Source organism: Protopterus annectens, chromosome 7.part0 (genome assembly GCF_019279795.1).
Source record: "Protopterus annectens isolate FY-2018-M chromosome 7.part0, PAN1.0, whole genome shotgun sequence".
Taxonomy (NCBI): Eukaryota; Metazoa; Chordata; order Ceratodontiformes; family Protopteridae; genus Protopterus; species Protopterus annectens.
The window spans coordinates 347,299,674-347,323,521 of NC_056739.1; the positions used below are offsets into that span (position 1 = coordinate 347,299,674).

General features: G+C 39.6%; 1 protein-coding gene across 1 annotated transcript in view; it reads right to left on the minus strand.

Annotated features, from left to right (window-relative positions):
• The window catches only part of LOXL4 (lysyl oxidase like 4), a 412,707-nt gene that overhangs the window by 144,117 nt on the left and 244,742 nt on the right, over positions 1-23,848 (minus strand). The window contains exon 6 of the mRNA XM_044076917.1: positions 23,057-23,270. Coding sequence (XP_043932852.1) covers positions 23,057-23,270 — 214 coding nt within the window. The remainder of the gene's footprint in view (positions 1-23,056; positions 23,271-23,848) is intronic.

A 23,848-nucleotide genomic window follows, 5' to 3' on the forward strand; every position in this document is an offset into this window, starting at 1 on the left:
GACCCATCAGTCTAACAATCCTAATATGCAAAGCCATGGAATGAATTATAATGGAAATGATAAGCAAGAATATTGGAAACCTACAGATAATGGACCCATCCCAGTTTGGCTTTGTTAAGGGTAGGTTGGACCTACTTAACCTAGATGACTTCTTTGAGAGGGTCACCAAGGCAGTGGACATGGGTAAAACAGTCTATACTGCATACCTTGACCTGACAAAGGCATTCAGTACAATACCACACTCGAGCATTGTTGACAAGTTCTTTGAGCTAGGCATAAATCCATCCATAACTTGCTGGAGTGTCGTTTGGCTCATAGACAGGATCCAGGAAGTTAGGATTGTTGAGACCACCTCCAGTAAGAGACAGCTTTTCAGCAGGGGACCCTAGTGCACTCTGCTGAGCCTGATCCTGTTTGGCATCTGCTTCACTGAGTCAAGGCTAACATTCAAGGCTTCTAGCTCACCAAGTTCACAGATGACTGTAAATTGGGAGCTGTAATAGATTCTCCCAAGATACCAACATCTTCCAAGAAGGTCTCATAGAGACAAATGACTGATACCACAACCGTGGCCTAAAATTCAATCCCAAAAAATGCATTATAATGCCGTTTAGGAAACTGTCAATCCAAGTTAATTATTCCATTTATAAAACACCCCTAAGAACTGACCCAGTAGCAAGGGATCTGTGAACATATGTAGACAGCAATGTCCACAAACATTTCTCATCAGCAGAATTCAGAGCATGAATACACTGTTCTACACTGACTGCCTAAAGGCTCTATCACTGTTTTCTGTCTTCTACAGGCTGCTTATCTTTGTCTGGCTTACAGGACTTCCTCAGACCCTGTCTGCATCTGGCACACATGAACAAAACAAACAGCACCAGAGACACTAGATACAGGGATCTGAACTTCACTTGTGACAAACAGAACATGCTGGAGAGAAAGATGTGCCCCAAAGGATCTCGTGCTAGAGAGAGAAGGCTTCCCATCCATGAAAAGCAGTGTTCATCCATGACCCTCTTCAAACAAATTCTTGACATCTGGATGGAAAATTGTAAATTTACCTTGGGTCTGGTCCCCATATCCATTATGGATAGAGGCCATCAGTAAAAAAAGTATAAACTGAATACACCCCTACAAATCCTTTAATTACCTCCCTATTATCATGCCCCCTCTATATATATACCTATGATATTTGGACCCCAAATGGTTTAGGCTTGTAAGGGCCCTAGTGTCTGTTAGCCTAGTAATAGCATATAAACATGTGAACCTATGAAAAAGGCCACAATGACCAACATTCATCTATTGTTTCTTCTCAAAGGAAAACTCAGGCACCCCTATAGCAGCCACCACAAGATGCACTTCTGCCTACCTAAATTCCCCAAATTAGTCAATATTACATGTATCACTATTTAAAAAGACTTCTTTTTGCACTATATATTTATATTTATTTGAAAATATTCACATTTTCGAATTACCTCATTTCTCTTAGGAACTACTGATTTTTCCAAAAGTTGGAAATGTTAATTAAAAGAAAATGAGATCCAGTTCATATGTTCAACAGCCAATTCATCAAACTCTAGCTAAATTGCTGCAAACAAATAGTGCATTCCTGTCTATTTCACCAACATAAAGCCTTTTATGGCAAAAAATGTGAGGTCACCGTTTGCTACACTGCTAATAACGGTGACAAAATCAAGCGTGACACTCTTTGGACTGTCTCCAATTAAAAATGCAATGATTCTGAGCAGGTAGCGTGACACTCTTCGGACTGTCTCCAATTAAAAATGCAATGATTCTGAGCAGGTAGCGTGACACTCTTCGGACTGTCTCCAATTAAAAATGCAATGATTCTGAGCAGGTACCTCCTGGCTGATGTTGGACTGAGTTTTGGTGTACAAACTATTTAGGAAACACATCTCTATACCTCACTTATTGCATGCATTATGGGCCATGGACCAGCCACGTACATTCAGTTTTCCCCAGATGTCCTCAATTATGTGATTTTTTTTCCATCCCGTGTTTTCTCCATAAAGGGCAGGTCTCTTTCTTCCTGCACTTGTGAAAGAACACATACATCAATAAAAAAAAAAAACATCTTTGGGTTACAGAGGAAAAGAACAACATTGTCAGCAGTGAGAAGCACTCCTCCGGGTTGGCTAGCTGAAAGCCAGTATAAGATGGAATGTAGCTGTGTTGGGCAAATTCCTGGGATGCTCATATGCACTTTGATGGGAACTGATCAGTTTGTGAAAACTGCTGCTGATGCAGGAGTGACTGAATCTAGAGAGATGGCAACAATTAACACAACACCTCAACCCCTTGTAGAAAAAGGGGGTTGATGATGATGAGAGGCTGTAAAGGTTAAGCTACATACAAGTCCTTTTCTATGAGAAGGAATTATTACAAGTGGAACAGACTGTTGACTGGAAAGTCAGTGCTAAAGGATTACATGACCTTCCAAGTTTTAGGGTATTGTTAAGCAACAGAGGGAAAATAAAGAGAGTTTTAACAATTTCAGAGTCTCTTTAGAAGCTTTGGTTCTTATACAGTACAATTTATTCTTCATTCATGGCTGAGGCCATGTTGTGTTAGAAGACCTAAAATGTTGATGCAAAAACAATATAGCAAACAGCTGAAAAACTAGAAAGAGTGAGAAATAAAAATGCTATTCTGCAGAAGGAAAGCTGTTACAAAGCATTTCTAGAATTTTTTTTTTTTGTGGGAAAAATATAGAAGCACCGTACTTCTCTATATACAACAGTTGAATATAGCTTTTTCCATTGTGGTGAAGATGGGCATAAACATGTTATCCTGTTATAATAAAAAAAAGCATCTGCTGAAGAAAGGAAGAGCATATGAAGGAAGCAAGTAAACAAAAACAAATGTGGAGAAATGAGTCATGCATTTTTCAGTCTTTCACATAATAATTATTGAGGATGATGAGGCAGAAATGATGCAAATATACGAAGGATATTCAAATATTATCGGATAAAAGACAGGGAGAATAACTGAGGAAAGGAGTTACAGAAAAAGAAGGTATGGAGGATGAGATGAAGGGAGTAAACCATTGAAGAGAAAAATGAAACAGCAAATACAGCAATCAATAAGGCCAAAAAAGGGTCAGTAAAAAAGAAGGAGAAGAACACACAGCTATTGACACAAAAATGTACAAAGGTGTGTGGGAATATAAGAGGGATGACTTAGTGGAAATGTAGGAGGATAGTTTGAAAAAAGAAAATAGCATAAAGAGTTTAAAAAAATAGCATTCACGTTTTTAATTTGAAGAGGAATTGTGAGATTACAAAGAATGGTCAACCAATATGTATGTTTAACATGAATTTAATTATTGATGGAATTCTTTAAATAAATGTCTCCCTCTTATAAATATGAAGCCTAATAGTGAGAGACGTCCAGTTCTTACAAAAATCATCACATTTCAGAACTTTTTTTTTACATATTTAAAGTATTTTTCCAGGGGGGACTTGTCCCCTGCACCCCCCCCCACCACCAGCATGAAGGCTTCATCCCTACCTCTGATATTTATATATACTAAGATTGATATAGATACTGTAGTCTTTGAATTAGTATGTATTACTTAATCCTGGTCACACATTATGTCTGGCTACTCTGTGAATCACCATAATGGCACCAGAGGTGCATTTACTGACCACAGACCACTTTCAACTATTTTATGGAGTGGTACCCCAAATGTTAAGAAAAAGTAAAGGTTTATTTCATTATCAGATGTTTAATTGTTTGTAAAAAAATATTTATGGTAGAGGAGTAGAAAGGATGCAAATTATTAGTTTTTTTGGCATATTTTTAAATTAGTGGGAAATGTTATTACAGGGTTGTTCTTTGCATCTTGTATTGTATGTATCCTGTACAGACAGTTTAGAGAACAGAAGTGTTAAATGGGGTATAATATTCCATACTGTGGGACTAATATATGACTGTTAATTGAAATTAAGGTAAGGATTACAAAACACGTATGAGAAAATGGAACATAAAACCTTACAAGGAGTGATACAGATTAATATGGGTAAAGCTGATAATATGCTTATTTGGGAAAAGATAAGAAAGGGAGAGACAGAAATTATTTTCTTACATGCTTACATAGAAATATGTAAGGCACAGGCAATAATGTCCTTCTAGTCTGCCAATATACCAAAATAATCATTCCTACACTAAGTGCCCAAGTTGTTTTTAAAAGTTGTTCTTAAAAGCATGTAAACTAGTTCTTGCTTTGATATGTGGTGGTTTTCTAGTATGTGTGTCCCTTATCCGCTCTGATAACCTATTAAATCTACACTCCTATGTAATCTCCTACACTTCAGTTCTTTCATATCCCCAAACATACCCAGATGTAGTTTATCCTAAATGCTCTATATCTATATGAAACACTGTACAAGTTCAAATATTTTAATCTTTCATAATAATCTTTCATATGCCCTTGGCATATTTCTGATGTATTATTTCCAATTTACTTATGCTAGTTTTCTTATAAGGTCTCCACAGTATTATTGTATACACTCATTTCTGTCTGATATAAACAATGATTTCATGTCTTATTTCCTAGACATTATAAATCTTTTTATAAAGCCAGTAATGTCATAATCATTATTAACCAATTGGTTAATATGATCAGAAAAACTCAAAGATGGATATACCCATCCTTAAATGAATCAACAGTTTAAATCACTTTGTGTTGTATTAAGTATTCATTCTTCAGCCTATGTCTCCAAAATATGAAATGCTTAGTTCTTGACGTATTTATCAGCATATTATTCTCCCGTGGGTTTGTATGACTCTGTGTTTGTCCTAGTTCCCTTTCTCTTAAAGTTTGCTTTAACAAGTGCATGTCTACAATTTCAGGAATGTTCCCGTACACAAAAGATCTAGGGAATTATGGATAAAATAGTAGTGTAAGTGTTTTCAGGTCATTATTCTTTCTCTTCCCTGTACTTGCTTGGGTCCAGTTTGCATAGTTTTTTTTCAATATAATCTAACTGAATTTCAGTATCTGAACTTATTTGGATGTCATTAGCAAAATTATTATCCTATTTGTTGGGCCAAACTGTTTTGCATAAGATTTTGTAAATATAGCTAAATTTGTTGTATTTGAGAATAAAACTTAGAATCTAGATACAGTTTGTTAAGCACTTGACTTTGGAAGTCTGTACACTCAACAATCGTAATCTGTTCCAGGGTTGTCTTTATTATCACACTTACACAGTCATCAAACATGTAATAATTGCTGGTCTCATAACAATTTTAATCCCTGTCATAGCTTCTCCACTTTATTTTGCTTAGAATGCTGATTACTATAAAATCATTTATGTCATAACAGAAATGATTTTCAGTCACTGTTCTTTAATAATGTTTCACAAACAATAACAATATCAATCTTATGAAAACGTAACAAATTAGGCTTGGATGTTCTATACATTTCCACTTTTTCAAAATGGGCAATTTTTCATGAAGGGATTTACCCCCCAAATTGTTTCATGCACACTAATTTGTCTCTCCTTTCTATATATGACTTGTGAAGCATATGTCCTAACACCTGTACAAGCTATACCAAGAGGGTTGTACATTCCATACTAACAGTCGAGTCCTAGAAGATGAGATCATTAACAGACACGAGTAAAAACAGCTCCGAATTTCCTTACATTAAGACATATTAAGGCCTTTCCCACATCATGTATGTTTGCTCCTGGCAAGCAGAACACTAAATAATTTTCATTACCCTCTCTGCAAACTAATATCAATTCCTCTAATAATTGAATCTCCAATTACTAATACACAATTTCTGAGCAGATCGGAAGGCTCTCCCACTCCTAATTCTTCATCAGCATCACTAGGCTCTCCCACTCCTAATTCTTTATCAGCATCACTAGGCTCTCCCGCTTCTAATTCTTCATTAGCATCACTAGGCTCTCCCACTTCTAATTCTTCGTCAGCATCACTAGGCTCTCCCACTTCTAATTCTTCATTAGCATCACTAGGCTCTCCCACTCCTAATTCTTCATCAGCATCACTAGGCTCTCCCACTCCTAATTCTTCATCAGCATCACTAGGCTCTCCCACTCCTAATTCTTCATCAGCATCACTAGGCTCTCCCACTCCTAATTCTTCATCAGCATCACTAGGCTCTCCCCCTCCTAATTCTTCATCAGCATCACTAGGCTCTCCAACTCCTAATTCTTCATCAGCATCACTAGGCTCTCCCACTCCTAATTCTTCATCAGCATCACTAGGCTCTCCCACTCCTAATTCTTCATCAGCATCACTAGGCTCTCCCCCTCCTAATTCTTCATCAGCATCACTAGGCTCTCCCACTCCTAATTCTTCATCAGCATCACTAGGCTCTCCCACTCCTAATTCTTCATCAGCATCACTAGGCTCTCCCACTCCTAATTCTTCATCAGCATCACTAGGCTTTCCCCCTCCTAATTCTTCATCAGCATCACTAGGCTCTCCCACTCCTAATTCTTCATCAGCATCACTAGGCTCTCCCACTCCTAATTCTTCATCAGAATCACTCTTAATAAGCTCATTGGTTTTACTGCTTATTTCATTTTTGCAAGCATAAAATTAACATCTAGTCGTCTTTGTACTTACACAGTTATCAACGTCAGTCTTTCCTCTTCATTTCTTTGAAGTAATGTTCTGTAATCCTTACACATTTAGTTTAGATTTATTTCCTTTAGTCTGTCCCTTGCCTTTTTTCTACACTATCTGTTGGAAAAATTATTTCATCTTCTGTAGACTAAATGTTTTGTGATTCATTCCCTTTAATCTGTGCATCACATAAAACAGAATCCTTTGGACTGGGGGCAAATCCCCCTCAGGATTCCTGTCCCAGAGCCTTCTCATACTCTGGAGCAAGCTACGTCTATGTCAAGCAGAGTTCCTCACTAGCACTCTTCAACACAAAACTTGTTGAGTGGATGGGAAATAGGAAATTCACCCCGGGGATCACTTCTGTGGCTCTGCTCGACAGGGGCACAGAAAATAATTTTCTTTGGTGGTGAAAGCCAGGGAACTTGTCGGCTAGGCTTACATAGGCCTTTGGGCCGATAGCCTAGTACCTACTTATGAACCTTCTTAGTTTATATTTTCTTTGCATTATATTCATTAATCAATTTATTTTTCTTCCTAGTTGCTTGTTGTGAGCTTCTGCATTTTCCTTCTTCTTCTACATGATCTAAATTCTGAGGTCCATGACTAATTGCATCTTGAATTCCGAAATTAAAGAGGAAGATACAAAACTGTCAGGTGTTAAATCTCGGAACTTTGAAAGATAAAGTAGAAAATGAGAATGGACACAGGAGAAAAAATAGTGTCTAGCGCCGATATATAGCAGGTGGGAAACAGAAGAGAGTAATGCTTGTTACAGCATTTAGCTTCATCTTTCTTTCAGTAAAGAGCTGCTGTGTTTCTCTGGATGCAAAACAATAAAAACGTGATTATTATGAAGCTGTTTGGGAGGCATTAGGATCAAAAGGGATCCATTCAATAGAACTATATATTAAAATACATATTATATAAATATAATAAAGTGAAGGCAATGAGAATAACAAAAAGCCAGAAGTATATTTTTCATTTTGCAGATACATGCCTAGAGTAAAAGTTTGACAAGAAAGAATGTAAGAGTGTCAAGACTTGAGAAAATAGACGAGTGAAGTAAATAAGATGAGAAAAGTGAAAAATGAAACAAAGAGGACACTGACGGATGGAGGGAAGATGTCCGGAATAAAAGGAAAGTGGCTTCCACTATGGGTGGGAGAATGAGAATCCCTAGAGCCTGTTCTCCCTAAAATACTACCTGCTGAAAATAACCTCCCAAAAACACTGTCGTCAGTGCTTTTGCAGGAGGACAAGCCCCTCTATGTCCTCTGATGTGGGAGGGTGCACAGTTACACTATAAGGGGAGAAACTTCCAGAAATGGAACTTAGTACCTGCATGATTGAGTACCCAGCAATGCTTTTCAATGGAAATGCTGGCATCATCTAGGTACCAAGTCTCAGAGAGTTAATACCTGGAAAATCTCCTTTCGTGGAGCAGTAATGCAGCCAGTAAGAAAGAAAAGATAAGACAGATGTGTGGCCATTGAAAGATGAAACTTGTTTTATCAACATTTGCGAACAGATGGACAAGAAGTCAAGATGAGATACTGTGAATATGTAAGGAGAACAGAATCACTGTGTATATGTGAAATGTCTTGTGTCTATCCTGCAATCAGAAATAGTTTTGAGATAAAATGTGTTATGCAAAGTATGGAGAGTGTACATATCAGAAAATTGAGATGGGAGAGCAGAACCACTTCAACATCTCTTGTTTGAATATATTTGTGCAACAGGAATTTGGGAGAAGATGTGTGTGGAAGAAGGTATGAATGGTTAAGTAATTATGAGTTACAACGTGTTATTTAGAAAATGAAAAAGAAGTCAGAGAAGAGAGAGATACAGAGAGGAAGAAATTCAGTTACTCAGTAGAGTGATGCGTGTCACAAGTCATAATTCAATAAAGGTGTCTTTAAAAAATAATTGAGGGGGAAATGTGTGAAGAAAATATATTTTCTGTAATTATGTGAATTAAACAGTAATGAGTGAGAAAATATTTATGTTACAAAATCAGATTCTGACCATAAAATGTTATTTATTTATTCATTTTGTATTATGGTACATTAAAAATGTGATTACTTAATTTAAGTACCAAATTATTTGTGATTTGGTATATCATATAAAATGTCCCTCCTCTTTTTCCAAACAATGCCTTGGTTTTGTTTTCATCCATGTGGGCACCCCCACCGGGAGAATCTGACTGGATGCATGTCCATTTTCAGCGGAGGCCCGAGGAGAAAAGCTCCACAGCTTGTTAATATACAACTTGAGTTATTTAACAGATACTAAGAAAAAAAACATTTTTAACATACAGATGTAGTAGAAGGACAAATTAGTTTACCATATGGTTTTAGACAGATATTGCTTGAACAGTAATATTTACATAAACTAGATTTTTTTACAGTTTCATGGTTCTATAAACAAGAATATGCATAATTTACCAAGAATTGTAGTTTGAGTAGGTGAAATTAGAATGAAACAGGGACTATAAAGAGTACAAGAAGAAAGTAGTTTAGAGCTAAGTATGACTGCTAGAAGGATGAAGTCGGATACTATGGGAAGCAGGTAGAGAGAGGGATGGGCATTGTCTTGTGATTATAAGGTGTTCTTTTAGTAGTTTTTTAAATGTAATACTTGATTTTGCTGCGGTAATAGCAGAGGGGAGTGAGTTCCAGATTTCACCAATGTAGTTAGGGAATAGGGAATCACCTGCTGAGTTGCTGGATTTGGTCATTTTTGATTAATAGTTTGTCACTAGAGCGTAGTTGTTTCAGGTTATCTTGTAATTTAAGCAAATTTGATAGTGCGGGTGTTTTTTCGGGATATAGTAGGAGTTTCTGAGTGAAGATGAGTTGGTAGAAGGTGATGAGATTTGGAAGTTCAATCCAATTTAGTTGAAGAGTGGCAATGGTGGGAACGGTAAGGAGTGCTAGTGGCAGATCTGGCAATTTGATTATAACAGGTGTCTAGTTTTGTGATTTCAGTTTTGGATAGGTTGGCGAAGATGGGAGCAGCATATAGAAGTGTGGAGTGGAGAAGAGTCTGAGCCATGGTAATTTTAGCCTGTTGAGTTGGGTATGTTTTATTTTTGTACAAACAGCCTAGTTTTTTGTGTATATTTTTGAGAGTTTGATTTATGTGTAGGTCAAATTTCAGTTTGTTGTCAATTGTCACTCCTAGAAGTTTTGTATGGGAGTTTGGAGAGATCATGGTCATACCTGTCAACCTGAAATCATAAAACATCTGGACAAAGGCACATGAAAAATAGGTACAAATCTGTTCGCTGATTAACATACAATTTGCATACATAATTATGTAACCCTACCTACTTCAGTGGATTTGTGAGATACCAACTATTAAACGCAAATTGAAGAACAGACAAAATAAACAGAACAATTTAGAGTGTCCAATCCACCTACAGCATGTCTTCAGAATATGGGAGGAAACTGGAGGAAATCCACGCATGATATGCAGACTCCACATAAAAGGTACCCCAGCCAAGAATTGAACCAGAGAACCACTTGCTGTGAGATAGCAATGCTAACCATTGCACCACCACTGCCATCAACATTGTGCTCTATCAATAAGCTAAATACCTTGTGTAGTGAACTAACTGCAAGCATACAGGCATTTTAACTCCTGTATCTTACTTTGGGATCCCAATCTTTCTCATCAGTAGCTGAACATTATAGAAAATCCATATTTTCCTACAAAAGAGCCTCACTGAGACATATGCCTGGTGTCAAAACCATGACCTCAAGCTCAATGCCAAAAAGTGCATTGTCATCCCTTTTGGTAAAAACTCTGTACCCATGAACTACCTCATAGGCGGTAGTCTACTTAACCCCAAAAGTGTGATAAGAGACCTTGGGACACAGGTGGACAGTAGTGTCTCCTTTGATAATCACATCACCGCAGTAGTCAGGAAATCCTTCTATGTGGCACACCTCATCACAAAAGGTTTCTCATCCAGGAAAAAAAGAGGTCATTGTTCCCCTCTACTCATCACTCATAAGACCCATTATAGAGTACAACGCCCCTTTTGGTATGTACCTCACAAGACATCTACAACAACTGGAAAGGCCACAGAAATACCTCACAAAGAGGATTACCAGCCTCAAACAGATGCCCTACGCAGACCGTCTCAAAAAACTCCAGCTTTACTCTGTCGCATATCACCTACTCAGAGGCGATGTCTGCCTAACATACAAAGCTATGTCAAACCCAGAGCTGTTGGACATGCTCCACGTAAAGAAATCCCAATCCCTCTGAGCTACATACTCTAGGGACCTAAACCTTGTCACCAAAATAAACAGAACATGATGGAGGGATAGATTCATCTCAGAGACTTCCCATACTCTGGAACAAATTACCTATCTATATCAAACAAAGCTCCTAATTAGCACTGTTCAAGAACAATCTTGATGATTTGATGGGAGATAGGAAATTCATCCCAGGGATCACTTCTGTGGCTCTGCTTGACAGGGGCACAGGAAAATCATTTTCTTGGGTGGCAAAAGCCAGGGTACTGTTTGGCTAGGTCCTAGGGCCAATAGCCTAGTACCTACCTATGAACCAAAACATCTTGCACACAGAGATTGCTTGCTTAGACATACTAACAAAATTACAGACCTTATCAGAACCATTAATACAACTAACCACCAAGCCTATTTTTAATCACCCCACTGACATCAAGATTAGTTCTGCTCCTGCTGCTATTCCCTGGTTCCAAAATTATATACCCAACCAACAATCAATAATATTATCGGGCACAACTTGAACATCTCACAACACAAGCTGCTTGTAAATGCTCAGCTTCACACAAGATAGTCTCCCTAATATGACACATACTCGTACATATATCATTTCCCTAATATGACACATACTCGTACATAATATCATTTTCACAATAGCATCTTATCTTTAACTCCTGACATGGCCCTATTCCACCTGTCCTGAAGCAAATATTGTACATAATGATTTTGACTGACTACCGCTTCAAAACATTTTTCTATTGTATATTATTCTTATTTTACCATCTACAAATCTCTTTCACAATGTGTCTTCGAACTGTGACTGGAAATGATCTAATGAGATCACTGCTCCCTCTAACCTTGTTAACAGAATAAATATATTTAAGCATTTGTGTATAAATAAATATCACCAGAATTCACTTAAGTGTGTAGCAGACTAACCATAACAGCTACTGCCGACACCAGATTATACTCCACATAATTACTTGGATTTCAACACCACCTCTCTTTAAAAATGCATAAACTACTTACAAATGCATTATACTGCTGCTTAGACAGTAAAAATGAACACACCAGCAGTCCAGCAACATTTACTACACTGACCACTATAATAAATGGAATCATACAACTGAACTGCTAGCGAGGGTGACTTCAGAGAGTTTTTGTACTGTGCAAAGGACAATTTACACAATCACCAAGATACAGGAACAGCTGAATTAGATGCTCAAACACCACTACCGATAAATACATGACACATGCTACTTAAAAGTAATTCATAGTACACTACTTTCAAGAATTCTGTTTTCAGGCCTCAAAAAGATTAGGCACATTTTATGGCACGCAACCAAATAACTAAACATGCACTAAAATGACGCTATATAAGAATGGTGTTAAAATTTCTACAGCCTTCGATGAGCAAATGAAGCAAAGATGCTGCAAATATCAAAACACAGCACAGAGTACACACACACACAGTAAAAAAGCCAATAAACCATTCCGTACAGAACATGTCATTAAAATAACTTTTTAAACTTCCTCAAATACCCTGTATATTGTACTCACAATTGTTGCCACACAACTAAAACAAAAAAAGTTATATGAAAGAATATTGGAACTCATACCAAAACAGAACTTGACTTGACTAGCTAGTTTAAGCATATCGTACACTCAGATATCTCATAAACCAGAAAACAAGAATCCACACAATAAATGAACACGGTTTGGAACAGTCAGCAACAGTGTCCAGAGACAAGTCAGAAAAGATAGAAATTACACAGTGCAAATCCCAATACAATACCCACCATTTTGCCAGGGTCCCATCAAAAAAGGCAAACCTTGTTACATTTCCTACAGATAGCATAAAATGTGGAGAGTAATAAATACAACTTTACTGCATGTTGTTGGGGGTGGGGCGAGTTGTAGACTGGTAAAATACTTCACTGCAACAAACAATAACAGACATGGTCCCATATTTGGTATGGTTCTTCTAAAGATGAAGATCTAAACAAGACTAAGAATAACAACCACAGCACAGGCAAAGGCTTTTGCTCAAGAGACCTTGATTTTGCACTGTGGGAATATTCAACAATAACCGTCAGGAATGCAGATTGTGAAACAATAAGACCAGTCTAGAATGCAAGTAATTTGTTGGTGATAGATTTACCAAACCCTATATGACTGAAACTTGTTAAAAGAATGGGAAACTGCCCAAAACTAGGCAATATCTTACTCCAAAGTCTATTAACCTTAAAAGCTATTTACTGGGGAATGCCAGATATCTCCTAGTAACTAATCATGAAGGAGTGGGCTCTGGTGGATCAGGTGCAGATAAATAATATTGCATATAATAAACCTTCTTTAATAAAGGACTACATTAATCAAAAGCACTCAAGAGTGTAAGGTTTTGGGCTGGACAACAGTATTGTGGGAAATAAATACTACATACACACACACGCACACACACACACACACACACACACACTTTCTACTTTGCTGCAGCAGCAGATGACAACGGTAGTTCTTCCTACCTCTCATTTCTGAAAACAGAGATCCCCAGCTCTGAAAACAACAGTTCTTCCTTCCAAATGGGGGAGATATCCAGAATGGCTTTGTAGACAGCAGCATAGTCTAAATGGAGATATCCAGCCCTGGAAATAACATAGCCATAGAATAGATAGATATCCGAACGGCAGTTCTCCCTGGCTCTGTAAAAGCATAGCAATAGATATTTGAAAACACGGCATGTCTTCTGTAGGCTTTGTGATCCTTCTCGCCCAGCCGGAAATGGATGCATGTTGAGCTTCAGCTCAATTCCGACAGGCTGGCAGGCCGTTTCACAGGAGCTGACATAGCTCAAAAAGCCATGAAAATAAATTTTAAAATAAAAGAGCTACCAAGCACTGGGAAAGTCGAAAATTAAGGGGTGCCACTAGGGAACCATGGCACCCCATTATTTGGACCCCAAAACTCGGTAAAAACTGAGTAACACAGTACAGTTGAGAGGTGTGATCATGGTTCCATTACTAGACATAATACTGAAAGCTTCTGGTTTTAAGTTGGATTTGTTTGGTTTGAATATTAATAGTTTGCTCTTTTTGGGGTTCAGTAACAGATTTTTACTGAGAAACCAAGCTTCAGTGGTGGAGAGGAGTGTATTAGGGTCATTGGCTGAACAGACTAATGTTGAGTCGTGAGCATATTGTAGGACAGTTGCATCTTGAGTGATGCTGTGCAGATCATTAATGAAAGTGGAGACTAGTAGAGGGCCTAAAATTGACCCTTGTGGGACTCCAGTTGTGATAGGAAATAGTGTGGACAGCTTGTTATCCCATCGGACTGCTTGCTGACTACCTATTAGGTAGTTCTGAAACCAGGCTAGTGACTGACAGGCTAGACCAAGGTCAGAGAGGGACATAAGAAGTTTGGGATGATTGACCATGTCACAGACTTTTGATAGGTCTAAAAATATGGCTGATGTTAGTTTACCTAGATTCCTGTTTTGGTTGATGAGGTTTGTAAAGGAGAGGTGGGCCTTTGTTGTACTATGGGCTGGCCAAAAGCCATGTTGGGTAGAGTGAAAAGTTGTTTTTTAAGTAGGTATTGCATAAGTTGATAGTGAATACATTTTTCCAGTATTTTAGCTAGTGCGGATAGTATAGCAATAGGGCGATAGTTGGTAAGGTCAGTGCATGTACCACCTTTATGTAGTGGGATGACATATGTGGTCTTCCAGATTGTTGGAATTTTACTTTCTGTTATTGATCTGTTGAGTAGAATTGAGATTGGGCAGGCTATCTCATTTGCAGCCATTTGAAGGTATTTGGCAGGAATTCTGTCAGCCGCTAGGGTTGTTGGTTTGAGTTTAGCTAATAATTTTTTTACATAATTAGTGGGAATAGGATGGAGTTGGAAGATGGTTTTGATACTGCCAGTAAGCTTAGAGTTACTGGTAGAAGATGTTGTGGGCTGTTGTTGAACTAGTTTGAATATGGTTTCTATGAAAAATGTATTAAATGATTCTGGAATGTCAGAGCTGTCACTTGAGGTGGTTAGTGTTGGGGTAATAGGTTTGCCAGGTTGCAGTAATTTAGTTAACCCTGCCCAGAATTTTTGGGGGTTGTTTTGGTGTCTATTTTGCAAATTTAGGAAGTAATTCTCTTTGTCTAGTAGAATTTTTTTTGTTTTGTTTATGAGTTTTTGGAATCGTTCTCTGATTGCTATGTTTTTGTGGCTCTCCAGTGATGCCAGTAGAATTGTTTTTTTTTTGTTTTGTTTATGAGTTTTTGAAATTGTTCTCTGATTGCTATGTTTTTGTGGCTCTCCAGTGATGCCAGTAGAACTGTTTTGTTTGTTTTGTTTATGAGTTTTTGAAATTGTTCTCTGATTGCCATGTTTGTTGTGGCTCTCCAGTGATGCCAGAAGAATTGTTTTTTGTTTTGTTTTGTTTTGTTTATGAGTTTTTGGAATTGTTCTCTGATTGCTATGTTTTTTGTGGCTCTCCAGTGATGCCAGTAGAATTGTTTTTTTTTTGTTTTGTTTATGAGTTTTTGGAATTGTTCTCTGATTGCTATGTTTTTTGTGGCTCTCCAGTGATGCCAGTAGAATTGTTTTTGGTTTTGTTTATGAGTTTTTGGAATTGTTCTCTGATTGCTATGTTTTTGTGGCTCTCCAGTGATGCCAGGCTCTATTTATTTGAGTTATCATGAGTTTTTGGAATTGTTCTCTGATTGCTATGTTTTTTGTGGCTCTCCAGTGATGCCAGTAGAATTTTTTTGTTTTGTTTATGAGTTTTTGGAATTGTTCTCTGATTGCTATGTATTTTGTGGCTTTCCAGTGATGCCAGTAGAATTTTTTTTTTTTTTTGTTTATGAGTTTTTGGAATTGTTCTCTGATTGCTATGTTTTTTGTGGCTCTCCAGTGATGCCAGGCTCTATTTCTTTGAGTTAGCATGCTCTTGGTGGTACTAGTGATCCAGGGGGCTATGTTCATTTTTAGTTTTCTTCTATGTGGGTGGGGGTGGGCATTTAAAATTTTTAGGAAGATAATGTTAAATAGATGATCAGCTTCATCTAGTGGGAGTGTTTTAGTAGGTTCCACCTTTAGTGTTGTAGTTCAAGTTTGAATTTATTTATCTCAAAGTTCCATTTGTTTCTAGTTGTGTGAAGTGGTGGCTCAGAGTTGGTGTGGGATTTGAGTTTTAGTAGGAAGGTGGGTTGGTGGTCACTGAAGTTGTCTGGTAGGACACCTGCTTGGTAGGTTGTGTTGGCATTGTTTATCAGTATCCAGTCTAGGAGGCTTTCTTTGATTTTATTACCTAGCATTGTACTACACTCAATGACTTGGAAGAAGTTATAAAGATTGGTGGGGTTGGTACTACAGCATATATGCCAGTCTATATTAAAGTCACCAAGGATAATTGTTTCTTGGTGTAGATTTTGATTGACCCAATGTAAAAGGGCTTCTAGGGTGGGGATGTTATTATCTGGAAATATATACCCAGTAATAATATGCAAAGGTTTTTTTATCAGTGAGTTCAAGTTTGACTAGCAGAAGTTCAGAAGACATTAGGGGAAGTATAGGAGGGTTGGTGGTGGTAATTTTCAGGTTGTTTTTGTAAAGTAATGCCACCCCACCCCCTTTTTTGAATAGTCTTATCATTGCGTATTACATTATAGCCTGGGGTAAGAAAGTTGTTGATGGGGGTAGTAGGCTTTAACCATGTTTCGGTTAGGGATAGTAGATCTGGAGAATAGGTGTATAACAGGGTATGTAGTAGATGTATTTTATTATTAATGCTATGTATGTTTAAGTTTACGATCAGTAGGCTATTTATTGGTCTGAGGAGTAAAGGAGGGTTGGTAGAGAGGGATGGGGAGGGAGGGCAATTAGTGACAGGGTCCGGGCCTGGGTTAGGGTGTATATCTCCAGCTAATTTTAATTGGTGCCTAATATGGTGTAAAAGTTTTGATAGTTTAATAAGAATGGCTATGTACTTGTGTGTGGTAAGTGATTTACTAGTGGTTTCAATGAGTGAACTGGTAGGCAGAGGGATGGTGATGTGGGGGTGACTGCTTATGTGTAGGCTATAGTGTTGGGTGCAAGTGGAGTAAGTGGATGTTCATAGGTTCATACTAGACTATCTGCCCTAGGGCATTTATAAGCCTAGCCAGAGTGCGTTTGGCTTTCACCACCCATTTTAAATGAATTTTGCTATGCCCTTTTTCGAGGTTAGTATACTGTGCCTCTGTCTAACACTGATACAGAAGTGATACCCGGGGTAAACCTACGATCTCCCATCCACTCATCAAGATTCCTCTTGAAGAGAGTCAATGAGGGACTCTGCCTAACCTGGACTGGGATTTTATTCCAGAGTGAAGGGAGCCTCTGGGTTATGAATCTGTCCCTCCAGCATGTCCTATTTATTTCAGTGCTGAGGTTCAAGTCTCTCAAGTGCGTAGCTCGATGAGATTTGGATTTTCTGAGGTGCAGCATGTCCATTAATTCCGGGTTGGACATGGCTTTATGCGTCAGGCACAGATCGCCTCTGAGCAGGCGGTATGCCACTGAGTAGAGCTGGAGTTTCTTTAACCGGGCAGCATATGGCATCTGTTTGAGCCCTTTGATCCTCTTGGTGAGGTACTTTTGGGGTCTTTCCAGTTGCTGCAGTTGTCTGGTAAGGTACATCCCAAAAGGGGCATTGTACTCAATTATGGGCCTGATGAGGGATGAGTAAAGATGACTTCCCCTGATCTAGATGTGAATCCCTTTATGATTAGGTGGGCTGTATAAAATGTTTTTCTAACCACTTTGGCCACGTGGTTTTCAAATGAGAGATTGCTATCAACCTGGGTCCCCAGGTCCCTAATTACTTCTTCCATACTTAATGGATTACCACCTATGTGGTAATTTGTGGGCACTTTGTTTTTGACAAAGGGGATGACTATACACTTTTTGGCATTTAGCTTGAGGCCATGGCTCTGGTACCAATTGTCTGTTTCTATGAGGCCCTTTTGTAGGATGCTTGTGTCGGCTGGAGAGTTGATTATGGCGCCTAGTTTGCAGTCATCTGTGAACTTGGTCAGCCCCAGTCCTTCCGTGTTGGCCTGTACCTCCTAGAAATATATACCGAACAAGAGAGGTCCCAGGACTGAGCCTTGTGGGATGCCACTTGTAACTGGTTTGGAGTCTGACATGGCTCCAGCAATTCTAACCATGTGGGTTCTGCCCTTGAGCCAGTTTGCAACCCATCTAGTGACATAGGGGTTTATAGTTAAGCTGGTGAGCTTATCTATAATGCCTGAGTGGGGTATTGTATCGAAGGCTTTTGCGAGGTCCAGGTAGGCTGTGTGGACCACCTTCCCCTCGTCAGTGGCCTTGGTGACTGTTTCAAAGAAATCGACCAGGTTTAAGAGGCAGGCTCTGCCCTTAACAAAGCCGAACTGGGTAGGATCCAGTGTCTGTAGGTCCCCAATATCTTTATTTATGAGGTCCATGATGATCCTTTCCATAGCTTTGCAGACCAAGCTAGTCAGGCTTATGGGGCGATAGTTTCCAGGATCCGTTGAGGCACCACCTTTGTAGAGGGGGACCACTGTTGCTGTACGCCACTCTTTGGATACATATCCTGTAGTAAGGCTGAGATTGAACAGTAGTTTTATGTTTGGGTTTAGCTCTTCTTGGAGTTAATGTAGGACGCAGCCCGGGACACCGTCTAGTCCCATTGATGCTGTGTTTTTTGCTTTGGAGAGGGCGGCTCTTACCTGAGCATCTGAGATGTCAGGGGGGCAGCACTCTGCTGGGATAGATATTTGCCCTTTTGGTGGGGGGGGTGAGAAGTTTGCACTGAACCTGTCAGCTAGGATGTTGGCAATGTCTGCGGGTTCGGTGTATTTTTTGTCATTTTGGACTAATTCTGAGCATATCTGGGAATTCCCACCCAGGTTCCTAACATAACTAAAGAAAGCCTTGTGATTATCCTTAGTGTCCTGTGCAATTTTTCTCTTGAAGCTTGCCTTAGACGATTTTATGAGTGCCCGTAGTTTTTTGCTAATACTGATCAGAGATGCCGTCCCTTTTTGGGATTATGCTCTATCATGTAGTAGCTTCCTCCTTCTATTGTATAGTTTGTTTATGGCTGTGGTCCACCAGACAGGATGCCTGTCTTTGGAGGATCGGGTCTTGGTTTTATTTGGGATTGCATGATCCATGCATTTCTGAAGGTGTTCATAGAATGCATTTATAAAGGATTCTGTGGTCTGGGCCATATTTTCCACAGGTCCGGGGGCTTTGAAGAATTCCACCTTGGTTTTGAGGAGTGTGAAATTTGCTTTAGAGAAGTTTTTCACTGTGGTTTTCTGGGCAGGGGGTGGGGTCGGGATGTGAATATCCAGTTAGATTAGTTTATGGTCTGATCTTACCAGTGAGGGATACACTTCTGGTCTGGAGCATAGAGCCCCCATGTTGGTGATGATCAGGTCCAGTATGTTTTCCCCTCTTGTGGGAGTGGTAACAAGTTGTTCCATAGCATTTGAGTTTATAAATTCTAGGAACCTTTGTGCTAGGGTGTTGGAGCTAGAGTAATACTCCCAGTCTATGTTTGGGTAGTTGAAGTCGCCAAATATGATGGTGTTTGGAGAGACCTTCATATTTTCCAATGTTCTCAGGAAGGCCGAGTGGGGTTCCTGGGTTTGGGAGGGTGATCTGTAGCAGGCTATAAACTGGAAGGCAGTTTTACCCACTGTTAGTTGCACATGGATAGTCTCTGATGCTTCGTGCTGTGCCACCAACCTGGAGGTGTGGGTATCTTTGACGAATATTGATACTCCCCCATCTTTTGTGGTTTGGTCCAAGTTTTGGGGCCAAAAAGCATGGTATGAGGTATAACCTGGTAGTGCTGGAGTGCTCTCGGGAGCCTTGAACCAGGTTTGTGTTACTGCACAGATATCGATGTTCTCCATGCTAAGGAGAGTTTTGAGTGCATGCATCTTGAGGTTTAGACTTCTGGCGTTGAGTAGCATTACTCTTAGTTTCTTATCCCTTGTGATACCTATGGAGGTGGGTTTGTCTTTTGAGCCTTGTCTAAAAAAGGCACTATGGGGGTGGCAAGAGCCTTTGCCAATATCCGAAAGCCCAGGGATGACAGGTGCAAGCCATCCCTAGCGAAGCACCATGGCTTGTCGAGCATGTCATCCCAGGCTGACAGGCATTGGATCCCCTTTGAATGACACCAATACTTAAGCCAATTGTTGAAATTGATCATCTTGTCTTCATATTGTGGCATCATTCTTGGTGAGGGTAAGATGCTACTCAAGGTCAGGGTCATACCGGCCTGGGCTACATGCTCAGAGAGCTCCTCTATGTCTCTCTTCATGTAGTCCAGGGAGGTACGTCTCAGGTCACTCACACTAGCATGGACAATGATGGAGTCATATTTGTACTTGCCTTGGAGTGACCTGAGTGCTTGTGTTATGTGGTGGATCCTAGCACCCGACAGGCAGTTCACCATGACCTTCTCTTTGTTCAGCCTGGTGAGCAGGACATCAGTGTGCCTGATGATAGAGTCACCTATTACAAGTGTATCAGGTGTGTTGTTTAGCCTTAAGGGCTGTGACTGTTTGGCACACTGGCTTTGTGAGCTATGTGTTGCACGTGTTTTGTTTTGGGGTAGCGGTTGCTTGGGTGTCTGCTTTGGAGGTCTCTGCTGCTTAGGCAGATTTTTATTTAGAGCCTCCGAGTATGCTTTTGTGTGTTTATGTGTTTGGTTTGCTGTCGTGGTAGGTCTATGTGAGACTGGAATTGTAGTGAGTGTGGTTTCCTTCTCCTCCTGACTGGTTACGCCAGTACTGAGTTGAGAGAGCTTAGCCTTCAGTTTGGCTATATGGTTGCATCTCTCACATGTGTTGGAATTTGTTGGGAGGAGGAGAGGGTTGTCTGTGTACATGAGGCAGTTGTAACATTACCTCAAGATTCCCAGATTCACCAGCTGGACCGGAGAGGAGATTGACAGCTGACCTTTGGACATGCTAGAATAGTATTGGGAATTCCTTTATAATTGAAAAAAAGGGCCAATGGGGAACAAGGTACTCAAGGGGAGTTTGTGAGGGTGTAGTGCTTTTAATTTTTTAGTGCTGACTTATATAATTGCTTTAGTGAGCAAGCGCCAGGCTTTAGAGTAGGAATAGGGTGTTTATTATGAGAACTAGTTCAGTTCTATGGGAAAAAGTGAAGAGCAGACTTTGTGGAGCCGAGAATGGTTTAAACCCAATTAAGCGGAGCTGCCCGATGCTGCGCTATGCGCAAAATCGCGCCAAAGTTGGTTTTATACAGGGGGACTTGAAAGAGCTAGAAATTGGCCCAAAACAGCCAATAGACTACCAGATTCTTGTGCTGGGAACACTCCTCCAGGGATAGATAGGCTGCTCTAAGCTCCCCACTGCCACTGGTGAACAAAGAAGCCTCCCTTTATCCAAGAAAGGAAATGAGCAACACAGGAACTTTCCAAAAGTCCAGAATACAGCAAAGCCTGTATTTGGACTACTCTAGGTCAGGAAAGACGGGAAACAAGGATAATGTTTTTGTTTTTTTTTCTTTTTTGCAACAAACAGCAGGAAAATGCAATACATATGTAACACAGGCTAGCACACTTGAGTGTGTAGCCTCAACAGGTAAATGCAACAAACAGGACAAACTTTAAAAGTGCAGGTGCAAAAACAACTTTAAACAGTTCAAGAAGCAGAAATACTTGCAGTTTAGCTAGATCGGACAGTCGCCCAGGTAGTAGCAGGAAAAAAAACACTTTTATCAGGTTAGCAGTCTCTCTTTTAGCCTCTCTGCTGCTAGCACCACTCTGCAGGACCACGAGGAGCTTGGCTGAGTAGTAACAAGCGCAAAAAATGTGCCAAAGCGGGTTTTATACAGGGGGACATGAAATAGCTAGAAATTGGCCCAAAAAGGCCAATAGACTATCAGATTCTTGTGCTGTATGTTGTGTTGGGATATTAGTAGGAAGTGTGATGTGATAGGAGGTGAGGTGATAAGTTGTAGCTAGTAGTGAGAGAGTGATAAGGTTGAATATATACATGATGATTTGATGCACTGGAGTGAGTGTGGTTAAGTAGTGGGAGGACTGACTTGGTTGCAGTCTAAGAGGATTAGTAGTTGATGTTGGTTGTGCTGTGATGTGTTTGGTGCAGTGTATGTGGGAGGAGTGTATAGGTATAAATCTAGAGGTAGTGGGAGTGGGTGGGAATTGGGGGCAGGGCAAAGGAGCAGAGTGAGCCCGAGTGTAGTGAGGGTGAACAAAGCGGGTTGAACTATGAGGCAGATGATTACTGTCCTGTTCAGTTATCCACACAACTCTTAATTTGTACCTACAATTCTAATTCTACACAAAATTTAACTTTTAATACATGCTGGCTTCTGTAAGTGTTCTACTTTTCTGTGCCATATCCTCCATCCCTATAGTAAATTTGATTTGCTTAATTTATGAATGCAGTATTAACCTGTGCTGGCCAATCATTGCAATTACCAACTTCAAAAATGGTGTCTTGCCTTAAATATCAGAAATACATATGATGCATGTCTGAGCTGAATCCCACTGAAAATTCCTAACATTTCTTCCACACCAATGGAAATGACATGTCATTTCTGCTGTAATTTGAAAAAGAAAGAAATTAATTCAAAGCAGTGTTTTAAGCTTATTAAGTTTCCTAAGCTTTTACTGAGAAGCAAAGCTCACATTCATTTCCAGAAACTTTGTTCTTGTAGCTCTTAATTAATATAATTAACTCTGAATTCACATTCACCTTAAGTAAAGATAATTTCCTCTACAGTAACTTCATTCATAAGGAGCAACTTTGGACTGTTTGTTATTTGTATTAATGAAATTCACACCTACTGTGTACTACTGAAATATTTCTAGTGAATGATGTCTTATTATATAACATAGTCCACATACTGTACAATGACAAAGGAGAAACTATACCATCCTCCATATATGCTAAACTTTAAGATGCTTGCTTAATGAAAGAACATAAAATTTGCTAGTAAGACTTGGGAGCATTTGGACAAACATCTGCTTTGATATTTTAAAAATGAGTCAATGCACTTGCAATTATGTTTAACTAATGTTAGCCACTGTCTGAATCAGCAAAATGGTGGCACCTTACCTTACTTTGGGACATCGTCCTAGGTCCATGCCCATTGTCCTGAGTGAACTCTGGCCCTGGTGTACAGCTGACAATAGCATGCATCCCATATTCACAAGATGGCTTACTCAAACCTGCTGACACCTGCATCTTGCAGTTGGAAAGATGAGGCTCACTTCCAGTACAGCTCACTTTGTGCACCCAAAAACTATTCTTCTTTGAAAATCTGCTAAGCCTAGAGACAGATGAAACACAAAGTCATGATGTAGGTCAAACACAAGTAGATCACTACAGTGAATATTAAAAGAATAACAATTAGCCCTGAATCTGACACACAATGCTATAGCTCTGATTGTGACCTACATGACACGAGTCTGATTAATAGTTTGGATACTGAAAATCCCCAGATGGATGGAAGAATGTGACCTTTTGTTGACATGCTCACACATTGCGAGATATTCCGTTGTTCCTGGCCTGTGGTCTTGTCACTCCAGGAAGGGGCACAAGACCATTGACTAAAGCAGGTCACCAGTTGAAAGATATGTGACCACCCAAATCTGTGATAGTAGCCCTTGCAGGTGCATGTATAGAAGTGTACATGCTCTCTTGATGGAACAAATGTGCCTGTCATGGTGATATTGGAGCTCAGGTTACTACCAGGAGGAGAAGGAAGTAGGGACAGAGGAAAGAAAGGGAGAGGTTAGGGAAGTAAACAAACTTCACTCATGGTTATCTGGTCACAGCCAAGCCTTGACTAGTTTTCACTCAAGAGTTGAACTGATGAGCTTTTGTGGCTCTTACTCAAGAGGGGAA